Raw genomic sequence first — 18,112 nt, 5'->3', positions numbered from 1 at the left:
TTAATAATCAGTGACCACTCAAGTCAGTTTGTCTCATAGATACTTACAGATGGTCCCCTCTTCCCCAGCCCTCTGCTGGATCCTTCGTCCAGGTTCCTAACCTGTGAACCTGTCTCTAACCTTACTCCCACTCTGGCCTTTATACCAGAGCATGGCAGACATCTTCTGTGAAGGGCTAGGTAGTCAATATTTTGGGCTTTGTGGGATATGCAGTCTCTATTGCACTATGCTCAGCTCTGCAGTCATAGGCCAAAGGCAGCCATACGCAATACCTAAACAGATGAGTGTGGCCGTGAGCCAATAAAACTTTATTTACAAAAACAGGTGGCAGAGTGGTTTTAGCCTACAGGCGATAGTTTGCCAACCCCTGCTTTCCACTTCTCTCAGAATGCACTTACACGTCACAACTCAGATCCTCTCATTCCCCCCACCCAAGCAACTGCCTATTGTTCCCCAGATACAAATTAAATTCCTTATCATGACATACAGGGTCATTTACGGTCTGCCCCCACCCTCCTTTCTAGCCTTCTCTCCTGTTACCTTCCTGCTTGTACCGTCTACTGGCTGTGCCATCCGATTGTACCTTGCTGTCTCTCACTTGCAGGTTTTACACATGCCTGGTCCTTCTGCAGAAGAGGACCAGAAAACCTTGGCTCCACTTTATTTGCCAGCCTGGTTTTCTCTCATTCTTCAAGACTCCATTCAGAGCTCACCTTGTCCGGGAAGCCTTCGCTGCGTGCTTCCAGTCTGGATTGGGGGCCCCTTCCTCCAATTCCTTCAGTGTCCTTTGCACATCTTTCTCTACGATCATTGACGGCGCTCTGCTGTGCTGGTTTACTTTGTTTACTTCATTAAAACCAGAGCTCTGTAAGGACAGGGATCACGTCTTTTGTTCTGTACACCCTAATACCTGAGTGGAAGCCCTGGTGCATAGTCAGGACTCAAAAAATGATGTGAATAAAAGAGTGAATATATTTAAAAGACTTTTGAAATATCCAGAGATTCAGCAGAGAATACATGCAAGTAAAATTTTATTTAGGCTGTGAACTCATAATGCAGTTCAGGGGCTCTTTGGTATGACTAACAGCCTTTGGGACACTGTGAAATTTTAAAACCCTAAAAAATAATTAGATGCATATAAATTACTATCTTCCCTGGAAATTAAAATACTATCAAAAATTTGAGATGATACTGATGCAAAACACATGCTTTTTTTTTTTCCCTTGCGCACAGCAGGTGCTCTTTTGTGTAGCTCAGGCATCGTGCCTACAGACTGTTTCTCTTCTTCCAGTTCCTTGTCTCCTCATTATGAAGGACATGGTCAGACGTCTGCAGGAGCTACGGCACACTGAGCAGGTGCAGAGGGCCTACGCGCTCAACTGTGGGGAAGGCGCCACAGTCAGCTATGAAATTCAGATTCGCGTGTTGAGAGAGTTCGGGCTTGCCGATGCTGCAGCAGAACTCTTGCAGGTGGGAAGCAGTCCTCCACTACTTAGAACAGGGAACCTTGTGTTAAGAGTGTCAGCTGTTATTAATAATGAAAATGTTGTGGTATTCTTTTGGATTTCGTGATGTTTGTGTTGTCATATTTTGAAATTCGCAATTTGTGATTTCTAAGTCTAGATAGCAGCTTTGTACCTGAAAAAAAAAAAAAAAAAGCCTTGACTGTAACTCAGACAGTATTCTCAGGCATCCCAAGAAGCCCTCATAGCATGTCCTTTTCTTTTGTATGTGCTTTTTCAACTGTCCCTGGTGTCTTGGATGACCTAAAAGCCCCCCGTGAGAGGCAGTGTGGTAGAGCGGATGGGGCACAGGCTCTGGTAGTGAGAACTGGTTTTATATCCTGCAGTGCTGCTTACCAGTTAGTTAACTTAGAGCAAGTTATATAACCTCTCTGAGCATCAGTTTCTTTACCTGTAAAATGAATTGTGAAGATAAGAGTGGCTGTATGTAAAGCAGCTGTGTCTCTTGCACATAATAAGCACATAAATGGTGACCCCTAAAAGCTCATGGTGTGTACACCCAACAGAGGTGGAAGAGAAAGCAGAACATTCTGACCCTCTGCTGCTTTTCTCTCCCTGGTTTGGTCACTAGATTTCAGGTGTGACCTACTACATCCTTAACAGACCTTCCAGATGCCCTCCTTTCCTCCTCTCTCCTCCCTTTTACAATTTCGCATAATAGTTCAAACCATATAAGCATGAGAATCAAGGAATGAGTAGAGTGCCTTTTTTTTTTTTTACTAGCAAGAAGAAACCCATTTCTAGTAATTATTTAGTACAAAAAAACAGTAGTATTTTTGTATAAAATGTGTAACCTTCACAGCAACTAAAGCAGAGACTAAAATAAAATTTAATTTCATCTGGTCAAGTGATTGCATTGTTTTCATGCCACTGACTGCAAACCACTTTAGCCTGAGTTTTCAAAGGGGAACATGGTATGGTAGCCCTAGGCAAGGAGCAGACCATTTGTAGGTTCTTGATTTTCAATTTTTATTGTAGTTTCCATCCCTAAAATAGTCTTGTTTTCTGTTCATTTCTGTTCTCTGTGCCATTCTAAATTGTATCTTAATTTGGTCTCTTAAATGTGTAAGTTGTATAATTTAAGTATCCCCATATGTTTTTCAAAATATTAATCAAACTTATTCTTATATAATAGTATTTTGTAGTTTTTATTTCAGACTGAATGCGTACAGATGTTTTATCAGAAAGTTCTAGGAGGATCTTCACTTGTATGCCTTTTCTTCCTTTGGTTTTTAATGGTAATCTTATTTTCATAGGAAAGACCTATTTGAATTAGGTTTTATTTCCTGTTTTTTATCATCACATAATCTTGCAAGAGATTACTGGCCTGCTTTCTGGGGCATTCAGTTAAGCAGCTCTCCTTGATAGCTGTACTTGAAGCTATGGAGGCTGCACTCTACTGTTTTACACTGTTTTTAAGGTAATTTTTCCTTGAGCTTCAAGCCTAGAAAAATACGTTGTGCCTTTTACTGAATGTGGTTTTCTTAGATACTCACTTAACTCTCTCAGCCTGTAAATTTCTGTCCAGGAAATCTGCTAACAAATATCTTAACTTTTTCCCCCTCCATTCTTTCTTAGAATCCTCACAAATTCTTTCCTGATGAACGTTTTGGAGATGAAAGTCCACTCTTGACAATGAGACAGTCTGGGAGATGTCGAGTTAACAGCACCCCCACTGCAGAAACCATGTTTACAGATCTGGAATCTTTCGTGGCCTTCCATCCACCCTTACCCCCTCCACCGCCTCCCTACCACCCGCCAGCGACTCCAATCCACAACCAGCTCAAAGCAGGCTGGAAGCAAAGACCTCCCAATCAGCATCCTTCACGTTCGTTTTCTTATCCCTGTAATCACTCACTGTTTCACTCCAGAACAGCCCCTAAAGCTGGCCCCCCTCCAGTCTACTTGCCAGGTGTGAAAGCAGCGGCCCCTGATTGTACCAACACCACAGGGCTGGGGAGACAGACGGTGGCTGCCGCCGCCGCCGCCTCAGCAACAACAGCATCTGAGAAACAAGTGGTAAGTTCGCACTTCAGTGACTTAGCTAAAGTTCAAAGTTTCTGAAATGTTAAAAGCAATTTCCCAGGCCCCAGGAGCCCTACCTGGGACTCAGCAGTGCACAGAGTGTAAGTGACAAGCTGGAAGCATAGACTTAAGGAGTGTGGAAATTGGAGAGAAAAAGAGAGTGTAGGTGGATGAGAAAGTCCAGAGAAAAGAGACAAGATGTGTATGGTGGGAAGAAGCGAGAGCCTTCCCTTGTGTTCATGTGCAGGTGTCTGGATGGGGTGGAGTTACTGGGCAACACAGGTAATGTTGTTCCTGGTTTCATAGTGGTGATGTTACTGGTTTCATAGAGTACTCTTCAAGCACATGTCTAGAGTCTGTTCTTGGCCTCTATTCTGTAGAGTCTGCTGTTCTCCCAAAGGCTTGGGTGGGGCCGGAAGGGGAAGCTGCTTGTAGCCGAGCATGCCATCAGGGACAGTGTGGCAGGAGACTCCCCATTCATAAAATGGGCAGAAAATTAACCCTCATGAGTATGTCTGCCTCTAGCGAGCTGTTTGATCAGAGCATTCATTTAATCGGAAATCACAGTTGCCAGCGCTAGCCACTAGAAGATTAAGCAAGACGTCCTTGCTTGATCTTGCATTGCATTGAAGGTTGAATTTCTGTTGTATATAATACAGTTGAAAAACAATATTGATTTTAAGTCTTCCTGCTTAGTCACACATTGTCAGTAGCATTCAACATAAGAGATAAACAAAAGATACATGTATTAGTTCAGGGAGTCTCCATTGAAAGATGACTGGACTAGTGTACAGCTTGAGTCAAGTTATGGTCCTTCCTCACCTTTTATCCTTCTGCCTGTTCTCCCTGCTATCCACTCCAACCCCTCAAAAAACAAGAAATAACAAAGGTTAATAGTGTGGGATAAACCCAATTTCCATCTTATCGGCCTGGCCCTCAGTGCCACAGTTACGAAAGTTCTACTTTATAATTAAATAAAACTCCCTTTGAAGGTAATTTATCTGTATGTTCCTTGCAGTCCTGATTATAATAATAAAAAATTGGAAACTGCCTTAAGGTCTCACAGTGGAAGAATAGCTAAGCAGTCATGCCTCATCAATACAGTGGAATAGTGTCCAGTAATTTAAATAGAAATCTCAAAATTTAGTGACAGTATTATATATGCGCTAAATTTTATGAAAATTAATATATGTGCAAAAGAAAAAAGGTGAGAGAACTGCTTCACAATGTTAATAACAGTGGTTATCTCAGTAGGGAAGGTTTGGGGTTTTGTGGGGGGGTTTTGCCTTATTGTTTTCTATACTTTTATTATTCTTAAAATTAAGCATATATTTTTATAATGCAGAAACAAAATCAGTGAACATCATTTGAAAAAGAGGGAGTCACAGGCCTTTTTCTTTTTAACCTTTCCTGTGTTTCATTTCTGTTTGCAGTGCACACAATCTGTGCTAAACGATCTAATGCCAGATATTGCCATGGGTGTATCCACGCTGTCACTCAAGGACAGGAGGCTTCCAGAACTTGCTGTGGACACAGAATTAAGCCAGGCAGTTTCTGAAGTAGGACCAGGGCCTCCCCAACATCTATCGTGTATTCCACAGAGGCATACACATACATCTCGAAAGAAACACACACTAGAGCAAAAAACAGATGCTCGAGAAAATCAGCAGGAATATCCGGATTTCTATGACTTCTCAAATGCTGCTTGCAGACCATCCACTCCTGCCCCGGGCAGACGTACCCCCTCCCCTTCACAAGGTGGATATTTTGGTCCCGATTTGTATAGCCACAATAAGGCATCACCAAGTGGCTTAAAGTCAGCCTACCTACCAGGCCAGACCTCGCCTAAAAAGCAGGAAGAAACCAGGAAAGAGTATCCACTTCCCCCCGATGGGCATCCGCACAGACAGAAGAGTGAGCCAATACACCTCGACGTTGTTGAGCAGCCCCCCCAGCGGCCAGATTTTCCCTTGGCAGCCCCAGAAAATGCCGGCAGTGGTTCAGCCCATGTCAGGGGGCGAGCAGCAGGGGAAACTGACTTGACTTTTGGGCTGACTCCTAACAGACCTTCACATTCTGCATGTAGCTCTGAAGCTCCAGAAGAGAGATCCGGCAGAAGACTGGCAGATGAGTCCCTGGGCCATGGAGCTCAGCGAAATACAGATTTGGAAAGGGAAGATTCAGTCAGCAGAGGAAGGAGGTCCCCGAGCAAGCCAGACTTCCTCTACAAAAAGTCTGCCCTTTGAGAGTAACCTCCAAGTCGTCCGTGCCTGAGATGTGAAACATCCCATTTTATGATGTAACCCAACAACTTAGAGACCAGTTTATTGATGCCAGCTGATAACTCAGTTTCACGTTATTTTATTCTAGTTTTTGTATATACACGTTTATTAGACATGGCATGCTAAGAGGGTTATTTTGAATGCTGCATCTGCTGTCTGTTTTGTGTTTGAACAGTTGTGTGGGGAAGCATTTTTAAGAACAAACAAGCTGGCACTTTTTTTTTCCCCCCTCTTTACAAACAATGGAATTTTTTTGCACTTGTACCTTTGTTTTATCTGTATTGGTTTTATATCAGTATGTTAAACTTTATTGCCACATTTAAAGGACTGTATTTTCATACTTTTTTGCATTTTACCTTTCATCTACCTATTTCCACGTGCATTGGATTGCACACTAAGATGTATTTTCTTATGAAATAGTTCTGTGTTTATTTTTTAATTATAGAAATTCCAAAGAACAGCACATCAAAATGCTCCTCTCTTTTCCGTAGTTGTTTCAGTTCAGAAACCTTCCTGCTCAGTCTTCATAAATCTTACGTCATCCTGTTTAAATAAGTCCTGGGAGCTGGTCTTCATTCCTCCAGCAGGAGTCCAGTCAGGAATCCTGAAGTTTTCCTGGTTCAGGAAAGAACAAGAAGGAGAAAAGCCTTCTGCGTCCAGGCAAAAGCTTGTTGTTTTATCCACAGGGCAGACTCTGTTAGAATCACTGCAGGTTCTGGTCATGTGGATTAGAGTTTCACTAGATGAGGTTTGAAAGAGATCAGCTTTCTTGGAATCCTAAAGCAGTGGAATTAGGAACTTCAGCTTGCACTACGGGATCGCTGCTTCTGAGCATTGACTCAGCAGCTGAGGGGGGAGTGACTGCTTGCTGCCTTCAGTTGTCCTGCTCTCTTGTGGGGGAAAAAAAAACAAAAGGGCTTCAGTCTTACAGATGTCATTTGGTGTTTGTAAGTAGTTGTTTTAAGTGTTTTTCAAAGTGTGTCAGAATTTTGGTGTCCTTTAAAAAGTTATTGTATAATGCATAATGCTTTGTCACCAAAAAAGAAAAACCTTTTTTTTTTTTCCAGTGAAACACTACATGTCCTACTTGAACTCCACTGGGGACGCTGGTTTGGGATTTTACTGAACCACTGAGCACATGGGATCTTTTAAGATCCTTTCCCTTAGAAGGGCAATGTGTGAGCTAAGGACTGTTTTTCTTTCTTACTCTCCAATGTAAATATATTAGCATTTTAAATCACTTCAACATTATTTGAGCATTCACTTTATATTTTTACACATAACATACACACAGCCGTAGCACTTAGATTAAAAGAGACTTTCTGAGCACTCCCTCACTTGAAGGATGTTTGGGAGCCTCCTCTCTGTGTATGTATATATACATATATACAACTCTGAATCACTCACACTCACTCTAAAACTATGCAGGGCTAGAGAGCCTTTACAAGCTACCATATAAATGAATTACATGCACTTTTAAGTAAATAGGTTTCTATTGGATGTCAACAGCTCTGATTTTTCCCGAAACTGTAGTTTCTCTTACAATCTCTTCCTACTTTACCCTGTGGATATACACTCAGGAATAATCTGACATTTAAAAAAATCCTAACAGCAAATAGTCTCAAAGATGGGAACATGTCAGTTGATCTGTCTACACCGGCAAACCGCTGCCGCTCGCTCTGCTGCCTGGCTAGTTAGCTGCTGCCCATGCATCCGTTGATGTCGGCCACGCTGCACACCAAGCCCTGGGTCTCCCAGAGTCAGCACCAGGCTGCTACGAGGTTGGCTGCATATCATCGCCTCTAAGGCTCCTTTTTTTTTTTTTTTAAGATGAAAAACTTAAGGACTCTGTTCTCATTTTTAGGAAGTTTCACCTTTTGTAATAAGATGACAGTGTCTTTTGAAACTAATCTCGGTCTGTCTCTCCTCAGAAACAAAAAATATTCATTCCATCACATTCCTTAAGGTGTATTTGTGTACATGTGTTGACATGAATTCTTTACAGTTTTAAATTTCTCTTTGAATTCAGACTGTGCTGTGCTGGTACTGCAATTAAGAGTGAATAGATATAGTTGGTGGGGAAGTCTTTCTGATCTCTGACCTGTTTTTTTGTGGGTTTTATTTTGTTTGTTTTTTAAGACATAAGAGCTATTGATGCCCCACATGGCATATTTCTGAAAATTTACTAAGTATTCTTTCATGTCCCCAAAATATAAAAGAAGTGACCCACTGTCTGTAGTTTTGTTTAACTTATGAAGTTTGTCTTTAGTAATTTGGCAGCATACCTGGCTGAACTGTGTATAGAGAGAAACGTGCTGTGGGACTGTGGACTGCTGTGACTTGCGGAAGGTGAACAGACGTGGGTTTTGTGTGAGGGTAGGGTTAATGGACTTTTAATGTGTCTCGTGAAGTGTGGTCAGTAGGGTAGGTTGAATAGCTATGTGCCTCTGGCTTTTAACCCCATCTCTTCAATCTTTTTTAATGCTTCGTAAGCATTAAAACCTTTCAGTGCTATACTAAGATAAATGTGAAGTCTGAGTAAGATTGCTCTGAGAAATTAACGTGTATAATATGAAACTTAGGCTGTACGACCTAGTGTTTTACTCAGTGTAGAAACTTCCTGAGAACCAAATCTCAACACACCAGATCTCCTCTTGAGGCCGTGGACAATCAGGCCGTTAGACAATCGCCACTTTTGGTGCCCGCCATGTTGAGGTTGGCGAATGCTGGTTAGATCCTGGAGCGGAAGCAGAGGATCCACGTTACTTCAAGATGCTGTTGGTCTTGTTCTTATATTTTTGTTTTAATTCTGTGATCTTGATTAATGATTTCAGTTCCAAGTCATAGGTATGACTCCTAAGGGGAAAAGATAGCAAGAAAGGCAAAACTTACTCCTGAAAAAACAATCATTTGAATTGTCCACATACCATGCATAACCTTTCTCAGTGCCCCTGTAGCTTTTTCTAGGCAAATCCCTAGACCTAAGCTCTCCTGACATTTCGGTAACCAGGTAGATTTTAAGGATTTTAAATGACTTCTTTTTATTTGAGTTTTTTTTTTTGTTATTGTTGAACTCTCTGTGAAACTTAACCTAATTCTTGTTTATGCTTCCTTAAAAAAAAAAATCTGTTCTTCACTGGGTTTTCTTTGGATTTGTTCTTCAAACTTGAGTCGCAGTGGACAGTGCTTGTCCATTGATGGAGGGAAAACAGCCCATGCAACCTCCGCAGGGGCCACAGAGCTGACCCCTCCCTGTGTGTCGGTCTCTAGAAGTCTCAGTAACGACTTGGCAAAATATGTATTTTCATGTTTAAATCTTGCCTTTTAGGGAAAATAAGTTTCATGACACACTTGTAAGATACTTGTTTGCAATTCTAAAGCATTTATGTTTTTATCTTAGGACTGAACTCAAAGGGAAATGTTTGACTTTTTATTTTTAATTATTTGGTTGACCTTTAACTTACTGTTGAAAGTTACTATTAAAGCAGCAATGATGGGTGCTACTCCCCGTTCTGCAATGGTTTACTTTGTCTACTAAGGAGTTTACTTTCAAACCTCATTACAGATAACCTTACTAAAAGAGTGACCGTCACACACTAAAGGGTATCGTGCTATTTTTCCATTAACACTATTGTATAAACAATGTTCTATGAAATGTTAAGTTGTCTTTTTGTCCTATTGATTGCAATAGCTATTATGTAATTGTATTGGCAAGTCTTTTGATTTTTTTTTTTTCCTCTAGAAAACCCTCAGACCATGAATCAATCTTCCATATTCTGAATATTATAATGCTGTGGCCATTTCTGTAGAAAGATGACTCGCAAGTGTGTATCTTGAAAATAACCCCTTGTGTTTGCGTGTTTACGTGGGTTCTGTCTTAAGAGCTGAGAGGAGCTCTGGGAGCTTCATGGTGTACCTGCACGTGACTGTGTGGGTGGGTCCCACGGGCAGGTGGGACGGAACCTTGCTCTTAGGTGGGGCGGCCGAGAGAGAGAGTCCGGAACTCCGCTTGCTGTTTCTGCACCACGTCTGCACTTGAGAGAGGTGGTGTCTTCTACAACACTGCATTTCTTGTGGTTGTGCTGTTACTGGTATAAAGTCAAGTGCCTTCAATGCTAAAGGCTCAGAAATTTTTCTTAAAACTGATTTCATGTCCTATGCAAGTGTTTTCTACAACCTGCATAACCAGTACTTTGTAAAACTTGTTTACGCTTCGACTGTACATAGTGTTTTTTAAAGAAATACATAGTATTTTTATTTAGGTACCTCCGAACTTGAACTCGTCTGTGGGAAGCATTGTAAAACGATCGACCCATTTCCCTTTTGAGTACCGTTACGGTTGTACAGAGGTTTTCACTGGTTCTATTTTTCTACTGTTACTGACAAGCATGTAACACTGACTTTATCCTACATATAGTTGGCGTTTCAAATAAATGGCTTGGATAGAACCCGCTGAGTTGGATACAGTCTGTTTTAGCAGGTAGCACACAGTCCTCAGTTACAGAAGTGATTTTGTCCCCACCACTAGGGGTAGAAAGTGGGAGGTTTTCTAGACGGACTTCTTCTCTGTCTCTTGGCCTTCAGGTATTCAGAGACTTGTTAAGTATTAATGGATTTCTTGGAAATAACCACCTTCTCATTTGACTCAAGTTCAAAACTTCCTGTGATGTCATTGGGAGCATTCCTGAGAGATTTCATTTTACATTTTGAACAAAAGTAACTTGCACAGGGGCCTCCAGAGGAATTTCAGCATTCAAAACACATGAACCCAACACCTGGAATGAGTCAGCACCTGGAAAGGCTGTGGTGAGAGACACAGATATACCCCAAGATTCACAGGCCTCCAAGTGTCAGACACCTGGCTTAGATTCAAACTCCGAGCATTAATTAGTATTTTTCAGTTTGAAAGGGAAATGATGTCATGATCTAGAGCCTAGTTTTCTGGAGAAAAAAAAAAAAAACATGTAAAATAGCTTTCCAATTTGCATTTTCTTAAATCACTACTTAAAACTTTAATTCATCTCACTAATAAGTTCCATCCTAGCATTTCACCCTTTGTTCCTCACTATGGCAATTCTCACAATGTTTTATTACCATCTTAGGTTTAACTGTGGGGTGTCAAGATAAAGCCTAAAGTTTCTGGAGGTGAGCTTCTTCAAATTCTAAAACAGGAAATAAGTCAGCTTTCACTTCTGTTCTTGTGATTCCCCTGGAAAAGTGAGTCCAGGCCAGCTTCCCTAGCCACTTTTAGCCTTAACCTCTGTTCAGTGCAGTAAGTGTTGAGTCCACTTTTCCCGGGGGACTGTGGAGCAGCGGACAGCAGACAGGATACCTAATCTCAGAAGCCTTCAAGTAGCTAGAGAGACAGCCAGAGCAGTACATAGTGACTGAGGGGAAAGCTGGCTTACCACAGGCCAGGAATGAAAGGGAGGAGAAACACTGGATTCAGTGCAAAGCACTTGACTATTTTTTTCCTGTAATCAATGATTTAGGTATTGATTATGATTTATTTAATCCTCTGTGAATCACATACTATTGTTAGTGCCTAGGAGAAGAGGGCAAGAGAGGATGAGATGGTTGAATAGCATCACCGACTCAATGGACATGAATATGAGCAAACTCTAGGAGGTAGTGAAGGACAGGGAAGCCTGGTGTGCTGCAGTCCATGGGGTCGCAGAGAGGCGGACACGACTTGGCGACTGAACAACACAAATGAGAAAACCAAAGCACAGAGATACTGAATGGTTTATCCCAGGTCACACAGCTAGTTAGTTGACAGAGCCTGAGTTCAAACCCCAGGCATTCTGGCTCCAGAGCCCAAGTTCTCAACCACGGCGGTGTACTGCATACCAGAAAGCATGGTGCCCAGGTAAAAGGGCCACAGTGTGCAGTAGGTGGAGATAGGCAGTGCGTGGCATTTGTGTCTTCAAACATTCACCCAGTGAGCATCTTCTACCTGCCAGGCTCTGCTAGGCCCTGAGGACAGCCCCAGTCCCAGCCATGAGAATGCTAGGGTCTCAAGGGGAAAAAAGACGCAGGATTACAGAGGTAAGGCTGGAGTTCTGACTGGTGCCAGGACTGGGAAGCCTTCCAGGTGGAATCAAAGTGCAGGTGAAGGAAGAGTCCTGGGGCGAGGAGGAGCCGGTTTCCAGCAGTTTCCAGGGCTGAGCACTGGGGAAGCTAGGGTTGGCAGAGAGATGGGTTGGCCCATCTTGCCAGCCCTTCCAGGACAGGCTGAGGATTTTGAAATTGATCCTCAAAGCAACAGAAAGTGCTGCAGAGTTTTCAACAGGGACATAAATGTAAGTGGATTTACACAGCACATCACAGGACTGAGGAGCAGGTGTGGATCAGGAAACGAGGCAGGAGGCTGGCGCGGCCTCCAGGGGAGAGCTTGGATAGCCAACAGAGCAGAGAGGAGTTTGGTTAGGGAGTAGTATCTCCAGGACTTGGGAGTTGCTTAGGCATGGGGAGAGAGTGGGAGGAGTCAGGTTGAGGGGGAAAACCATGAGTTTAATGTTGATCGTGTTCACTTGGTGATTCCATGTGAGCCAGGAACTCAGAAGCAAGGGCCAAGCTGGAGGTGCCAGTGGGAGCTGTCCACATACATGCACGTATGCACGTGTGCCAAGTCGCTTCAGTCTCTGTGACCCTATAGACCATAGTCACATATTGGGTGGCAGTGAAAGCCTCGGGAGTAGATGGGGTGATGTAGGGAGACGGCTTAAATGAGAAGAAGACCAAGAATGAACTTTGAAGAACTCCCACCTTTACAGGTCAGCTTGAGGAAGTTGCTGACCAAGGGCTGCCTATCAGGTAGAGAAAAAACCAGTGTGGTTCTCAGAAGGGCATGAGGGACTGTTCACAACGGGTGAAATATGATCTTCAGAATGAATGAAGTGAAAAGCCAAATACAAAACAGGGCATATGGACACCCCTAGTTGTGGAGAAGATGAGAAAAAGGAGCTACATGATAAATTTTATATTCATAGAAACGTCTGCAAAAACCTATGAGAACATTTGCAAGAGCTAGCCTCTGGAGAGATGCACTGTAATAAGTGGGGGGAACTTAATTGTATACTTTCTGTACTGGTTGAATTTTTAAATTGCCTGCCTGTGTTTTTTCAAGTTAAAAGTTAAGAGATAAAGGATCAATTCCACCCCTCTCCCAAAGTTAACTCAGTGGCTGCTGCTCAGAGATGTTTGGAAAATCAGGCTCAAAAGATGATTGGGGTCAGCACCGTGGAGAAGGTGAGTGAACTTGGCAAGAACAGTTTGGTGGCAGGATAGAGAAGCCAGGTGGGGTGGGTGGGAGTCCACGTGGGATACGTGGAGATGGCCTTGGGGAGGAGCTGAGGCAGAGATGGGTGCAGAGAGGACAGAGGCTGTGGCAGTGGTGAGGTGTCAGGGGCCACAGCCAACCCACACGTGTCCGTCATGAGAGGCAGTCACACTCAGATGCAGCCCAACGAGGGTCTCTCCCTCATGGAAGAGGAGGAGGCCAGCTCAGCATCGTGTGTGTTCTTAAAAGACTCTTAGTTCTGGGACTTTCCTGGTGGTCCAGTGGTTAGGATTCTGCAGTCTCACTGCCAAAGGCTGGGGTTCAAGCTCTGGTCAGGGAACTAATCCCACAAGCTGCATAGCCAAAAAAACAGACCTCTTAGTTTCTAATCAAAGCTGCCTTCTCCAAGTATCAGCAATCATTCAGAAGTAGCAAAAGTTCATTTTCGGATCCCCTAGAGAACCCTGTGAAAGTCCCTGTCCTTAGTTACCAGAACCTGCCATCCCCCACGTAACAGGACCAAAGCAGATGAGTTGAGACCTTTGGTCATTTCTAGTACTGGTCTAGTACTGATGCTGAAGCTTAAGCTCCAATACTTTGGCTACCTGATTCGAACAGCCAGCTCATTGGAAAAGACCGTAATGCTGGGAAAGATTGAGGTCAAGAGAAGAGGGCGGCAGAGGATGAGATGGTTGGATAGCTTCACCAACTCACTGGACATGAACTTGGGCAAACTCCGGGAGATAGTGAGGGACAGGGAGGCCTAGCGTGCTGTAGTCAATGGGGTTGCAAAGCGTCAGACACGACTTAACGACTGAACAACAAGTATTGGTCATCTTTCCTAATACCAGGAACATGAGAATTCCCCAGAAGGCACCGTCCTGCTCCCTAGACCCTCCCAGACCCTTGTCTCCACGTTTGCTCACCTGTCCGGGTTTGAGGGATGCTCCCTGCAAAGAAAGGATGGCAGTGACTTTGTGGGTCTGCTCTCCATCCCCCGCTAAGCCTGCATGAAATGTCCCAGCTCCAAATGCAGCTTACACTTGACAGGGAGAACAACACTGGCGTCATGGGCCTCACCTCGGTCTTTGCCTCGATGACTCATTGATGTGTCCCTCATCTGCACCACTCTGGCCCCTTTTTATTTGGCCTCTAAAACCCCCGGAGCTCACCATGCTGAACAGCCCAGAGGCGGCCCTGAGGCTTTGTGTCGGCAGCAGGGTGAAGACATCCTCCTCTGAGGTCTGCCCCGGGGTGAGCCTCACGTCTTGCAAAGCCTCGGATTTGGGGGCATCACTTGTCTGTAACCTTGGGTAGACATCTGCAGCCACAAAGTGTGCTAATCCAAGCATGCTTGTGACCACCGCTGGCTGGTGGGAGAGTGAGGAAGCCAAGGCCAGAAATCCCGAGGGAGGAAGGGCTCGTGTTCCAGAGGGGGGGTTGTCTGGTGGGGACCATCACCAGGGTGCCACCTCATCCACCTCAGCCTGTGAGGGTTTTTTTTTGTTTGTTTGTTTGGGTTTTTTTGCTACTAATCCCTGTGGGATTAGTTCCCTGACCAGGGCTTGAACCCCATCCACCACCGCCCTGCAGGCCTGTGTCCTCATCCTTAAATGGGGTGACAGTAGTTCACTGTCTGAGCTCTGTGTGGGCTTCTCACATTTTGCCTCTTAATCCTTGAGTCACGCTGCATTGTCTTCCTGTTCTGGGGTGAAGAAGCTCCTCAATACCCCTGGCAGGCCTGCTCTGAGGGTCTGTGGGCAGCTCTTGCCTTTTGCACTCTCCTGCTGATATCCCTCACCTTAAACATCCTCCATTTCTGGAACCTTCCATCAGATGAACCAAATACCTCGCCACCCTCTGTGACTGAACTGCAACCATTTGTTCTTATTTCTCCACGTCTGGACAGATCCACCCACCTTCTGGTCAGTCCAGGTGTGGGGCACCCCGAGAGGCCCAAGTGCCCTGACTTCCCCCCACTGCCCAGGGGTTTGCCAGTACTGTGCTCTTTGTAGCACTGGGGTCAGCTGTCCCCCTGGACCTGCTGTTTCCCCTCTTCCGAGTCACTTGCCCAGACCCCTGGACTCCTCCCATGATCCACCCCTGGATTCCCACGGCCATCCCCTAACCTTGTCCCCTGCCCTTCCTCTGCAACAGCCTCCTCACTCCTGCCATCTCCTCCTCACCGGCCTTTTCCTCAGCTGAGGCCCAGCCCTCCTCCCACCAGCCCTGCGGGCCTCTCCTGGGAACACTTCCCACACCTAAGGGTCAGGGTGAGTGGCGTGTGGCCGCCCTCCTATAGGGCACCCTGGCTTCCCTGCAGCTCCCCCGTCTGCCTGTCCCACCCTCAGCCTTGTGACTGTCACCCCACCCCTCCTGCCACACCGTGGGGCCTCAGCTCAGCCTCACTGTTGGCCTCTCCACGCAGGCCGGGCCATCAGCCTGGGGAGCAGCCAGGACTACCCCCAGCCACCTGCTCCACCACGCCGCCCTTGTCCCCAAAAAGGCTCCACCTTTGAAACCCTAACTCACTTCCTGCTCTCAGGCCACCGCGTCCCAGATGCCCGCCCCCCCACCTCCCGCTTCCTCTGGACCTCTGACCTCTTTACTCCCCTCTCCCCTGAACAGCCCAGCCTCCCTAGGCGTCGGCCTCCTCGACCTGCTCACCTTGCCGCCAATTTTCTGGCCAGATTCAACCCATAAATAGACATGTCCATCTCCTGAATCTGGAGCCAGCTCTGGGGGACAGCGGAAGACAGTCTTACAGCCACGGTCCTCACTGTCCCCAGGCTCCCAGCCACTTTCCACCCTTGCCTCCTCTCACGGGGGCTGCCCTCCGGCTTGCTGCTCAACCTCAGGGGCAAAATAGGCTACCCCCAGGTCCCTCATTCTCTCTCCTCTGTGACACTTCCAGTGAGCGGAGGCACCTCTTTCTCCCTCTAGGGTCACCATCCGTCCCTAGCCTCTTGCTTGGGCACGCTGCACTGGGGTTGTGTTTCTTGGAAGGCGTAGGAACCCCTCTCTGGAGTGGTTTAGACACTGGAGGACAATCCAGTCCTGTCGTGTAGTGAATTTACCAAAAGAAAACCCAGAAGAAGAGTCAGGGTCCTTCCTACCCCAGGGCCAACCACAATATACCACGATTTAGGTAAAAGCTGTCAGCATCTTCCACCATTTCTGCCCCGAGATTCTTAACTGTTTCCAGTGCCCCCAAGTGAAGGAGGCTGGACTGTGGAGTGAAATGAGCCGGGAGTCGCCACTGATGAGATGCGGATCCCCATCTTCTCATCGCCTCAGTTTCCACATCTGTAATATGGGGACAGACAATCCTACTCTGTGGGCCACTGCGGGTAGGAGAAGGAGATCACGTGCACAAGCGCATGCAGCCGGCGGCTGTGCCCCAACAGCGGAGCAGGCGGCCCCACGTTCCAGCCCTTTAACCGTAAGTCGGAAGGACAGACCCTGACCTCGAAAAATTTACCGTTTAGTGGGGAGAACAGATACCAAGCAAATAAACCCACAAATATATCATTACTGACTGGGGTGCGTGCTGTTACAAATTAAACAATGATGTGAATATTAGCCACACTGCGGGGTCTCTCCATTTATAATAAAGAGGTCACGGAAGGGAGGGAAGGCCGGGCAGGAAAGAGAGAGCCTGGGGCCTCCGTCATGGCAGCTAGGTGACCTGCTGATGTACCAAGAACAGAACCCAGGGGATGAAATCCGTGGCTGACTCTGCAGCTTTGCGAAGAAACTGGTGGGGAAGGTGCGTCTGTCTCATCAGGGTCTCTGTCCTCAGCTGCCACCCCGTTTTATTCACAGCTCCAGGCCTGCCAGCTGGGGTGGGCTTTCCTGATGGGGTGGAGAGCCCCATTCCCCTGCAAGTGGGGTGCTGAGATCCCAACGTGGTCACCCCTGGCTGTGTGCTCCTCCGCAGGCCTCTTGCCCCTGGAACAGCCTGAGTGGCACCTGCAACCCCGAGGATGTAAGGACAGCCGGCACACAGGCTCATCCCTCCAGACCCCAGCCGCCTTCCTTACTCCACAAGTGCTGCTCGGGGTGGAAGGAGACAAAGAGGCGGGTCAGTTGTTGTGACTGCTGATTTTCTGTGTCAGCTTGACTGGGCTGTGGGGTGCCCAGATGTCTGGCTAAACATTATTCTGGTGCATCCAGGGGAGCATTTAGCATCTGTACCTGTAGACTGATGCCCCTGATGTGGATGCCCCTCCCAGAGTGGTGGCATCATTCAATCCGTTGAAGGCCTGAATAGAACAAAAATGTGGAGAGAGGATTTACTCTCTGCCTGTTTGAAGTCAGACACTGGCCTCCTCCAGGACTGGGACACTTACATCATCAGCTCCCCAGCTTCTCAGACCTTCAGGCTTGGACTGGAACCACCCCCACTGGCTTTTCCTGGGTCTCCAGCTTACAGACGCAGCTTGCAGATCACAATCACATGAGTCAATTCCTTATTTTATAGACCGAGATAGACAGAGGTAGGTGTGAATATCTCCTGTTGGTTCTGTTTCTCTGGAAAACCTAATACAGTTGTGTTGGTGTGTGTGTTAGGCACTCAGTCCTGTCTCTCTGACACCCCATGGACTGTAGCCCACCAGACTCCTCTGTCCACGGAATTCTCCAGGCCAGAATACTGGAATGGGCTGCCATTCCCTTCTCCAGGGGAACTTCCCAAGCCAGGGATCTAACCCAGGTCTCTCGCACTGCAGGTGGATTCATTAGCAGCTGAACCACCAGGGGAAACTCAATAGTTGTAGAACGTTTCACTTTGGCCGTTACAGCTCAGCCACATCCAGAAGCCTGAGGCAGAGAGGCAAGAGAGGGAAGCCAGAAGGTGGGGATGTGAGTGAGAAAAAGCAAGTAGCATAAGGCATCGGCCCCACACAGGAGGAAGAATGGCTGAAGAGAAACCCAGGTGGGAGTCTCCAGGTGGGGGGAGTTGAGACAAAGCTGAGCAGGGGCTGGAGACCACCAGGAAC

The 18,112-nt window shown here is 46.1% G+C and overlaps 1 protein-coding gene across 5 annotated transcripts in view; it reads left to right on the top strand.

The window, feature by feature from the left end:
- The window catches only part of BTBD7 (BTB domain containing 7), an 85,289-nt gene extending 75,011 nt beyond the window's left edge, over positions 1 to 10,278 (top strand). For all 5 annotated transcript variants that reach the window (XM_004017963.6, XM_060401455.1, XM_060401454.1 and 2 more), the window contains 3 exons: positions 1,292 to 1,470; positions 3,102 to 3,542; positions 4,982 to 10,278. In XM_004017963.6, the coding sequence (XP_004018012.4) occupies positions 1,292 to 1,470; positions 3,102 to 3,542; positions 4,982 to 5,794 (1,433 nt within the window). In that variant the 3' untranslated portion in view covers positions 5,795 to 10,278. The remainder of the gene's footprint in view (positions 1 to 1,291; positions 1,471 to 3,101; positions 3,543 to 4,981) is intronic.
- Positions 10,279 to 18,112: the final 7,834 nt, after the last annotated feature.

Source organism: Ovis aries, chromosome 18 (assembly GCF_016772045.2).
Source record: "Ovis aries strain OAR_USU_Benz2616 breed Rambouillet chromosome 18, ARS-UI_Ramb_v3.0, whole genome shotgun sequence".
NCBI lineage: Eukaryota > Metazoa > Chordata > Mammalia > Artiodactyla > Bovidae > Ovis > Ovis aries.
The sequence above is the reverse complement of the archived record's forward strand: the minus strand, read 5'-3'. Positions and strand labels throughout refer to the sequence as shown.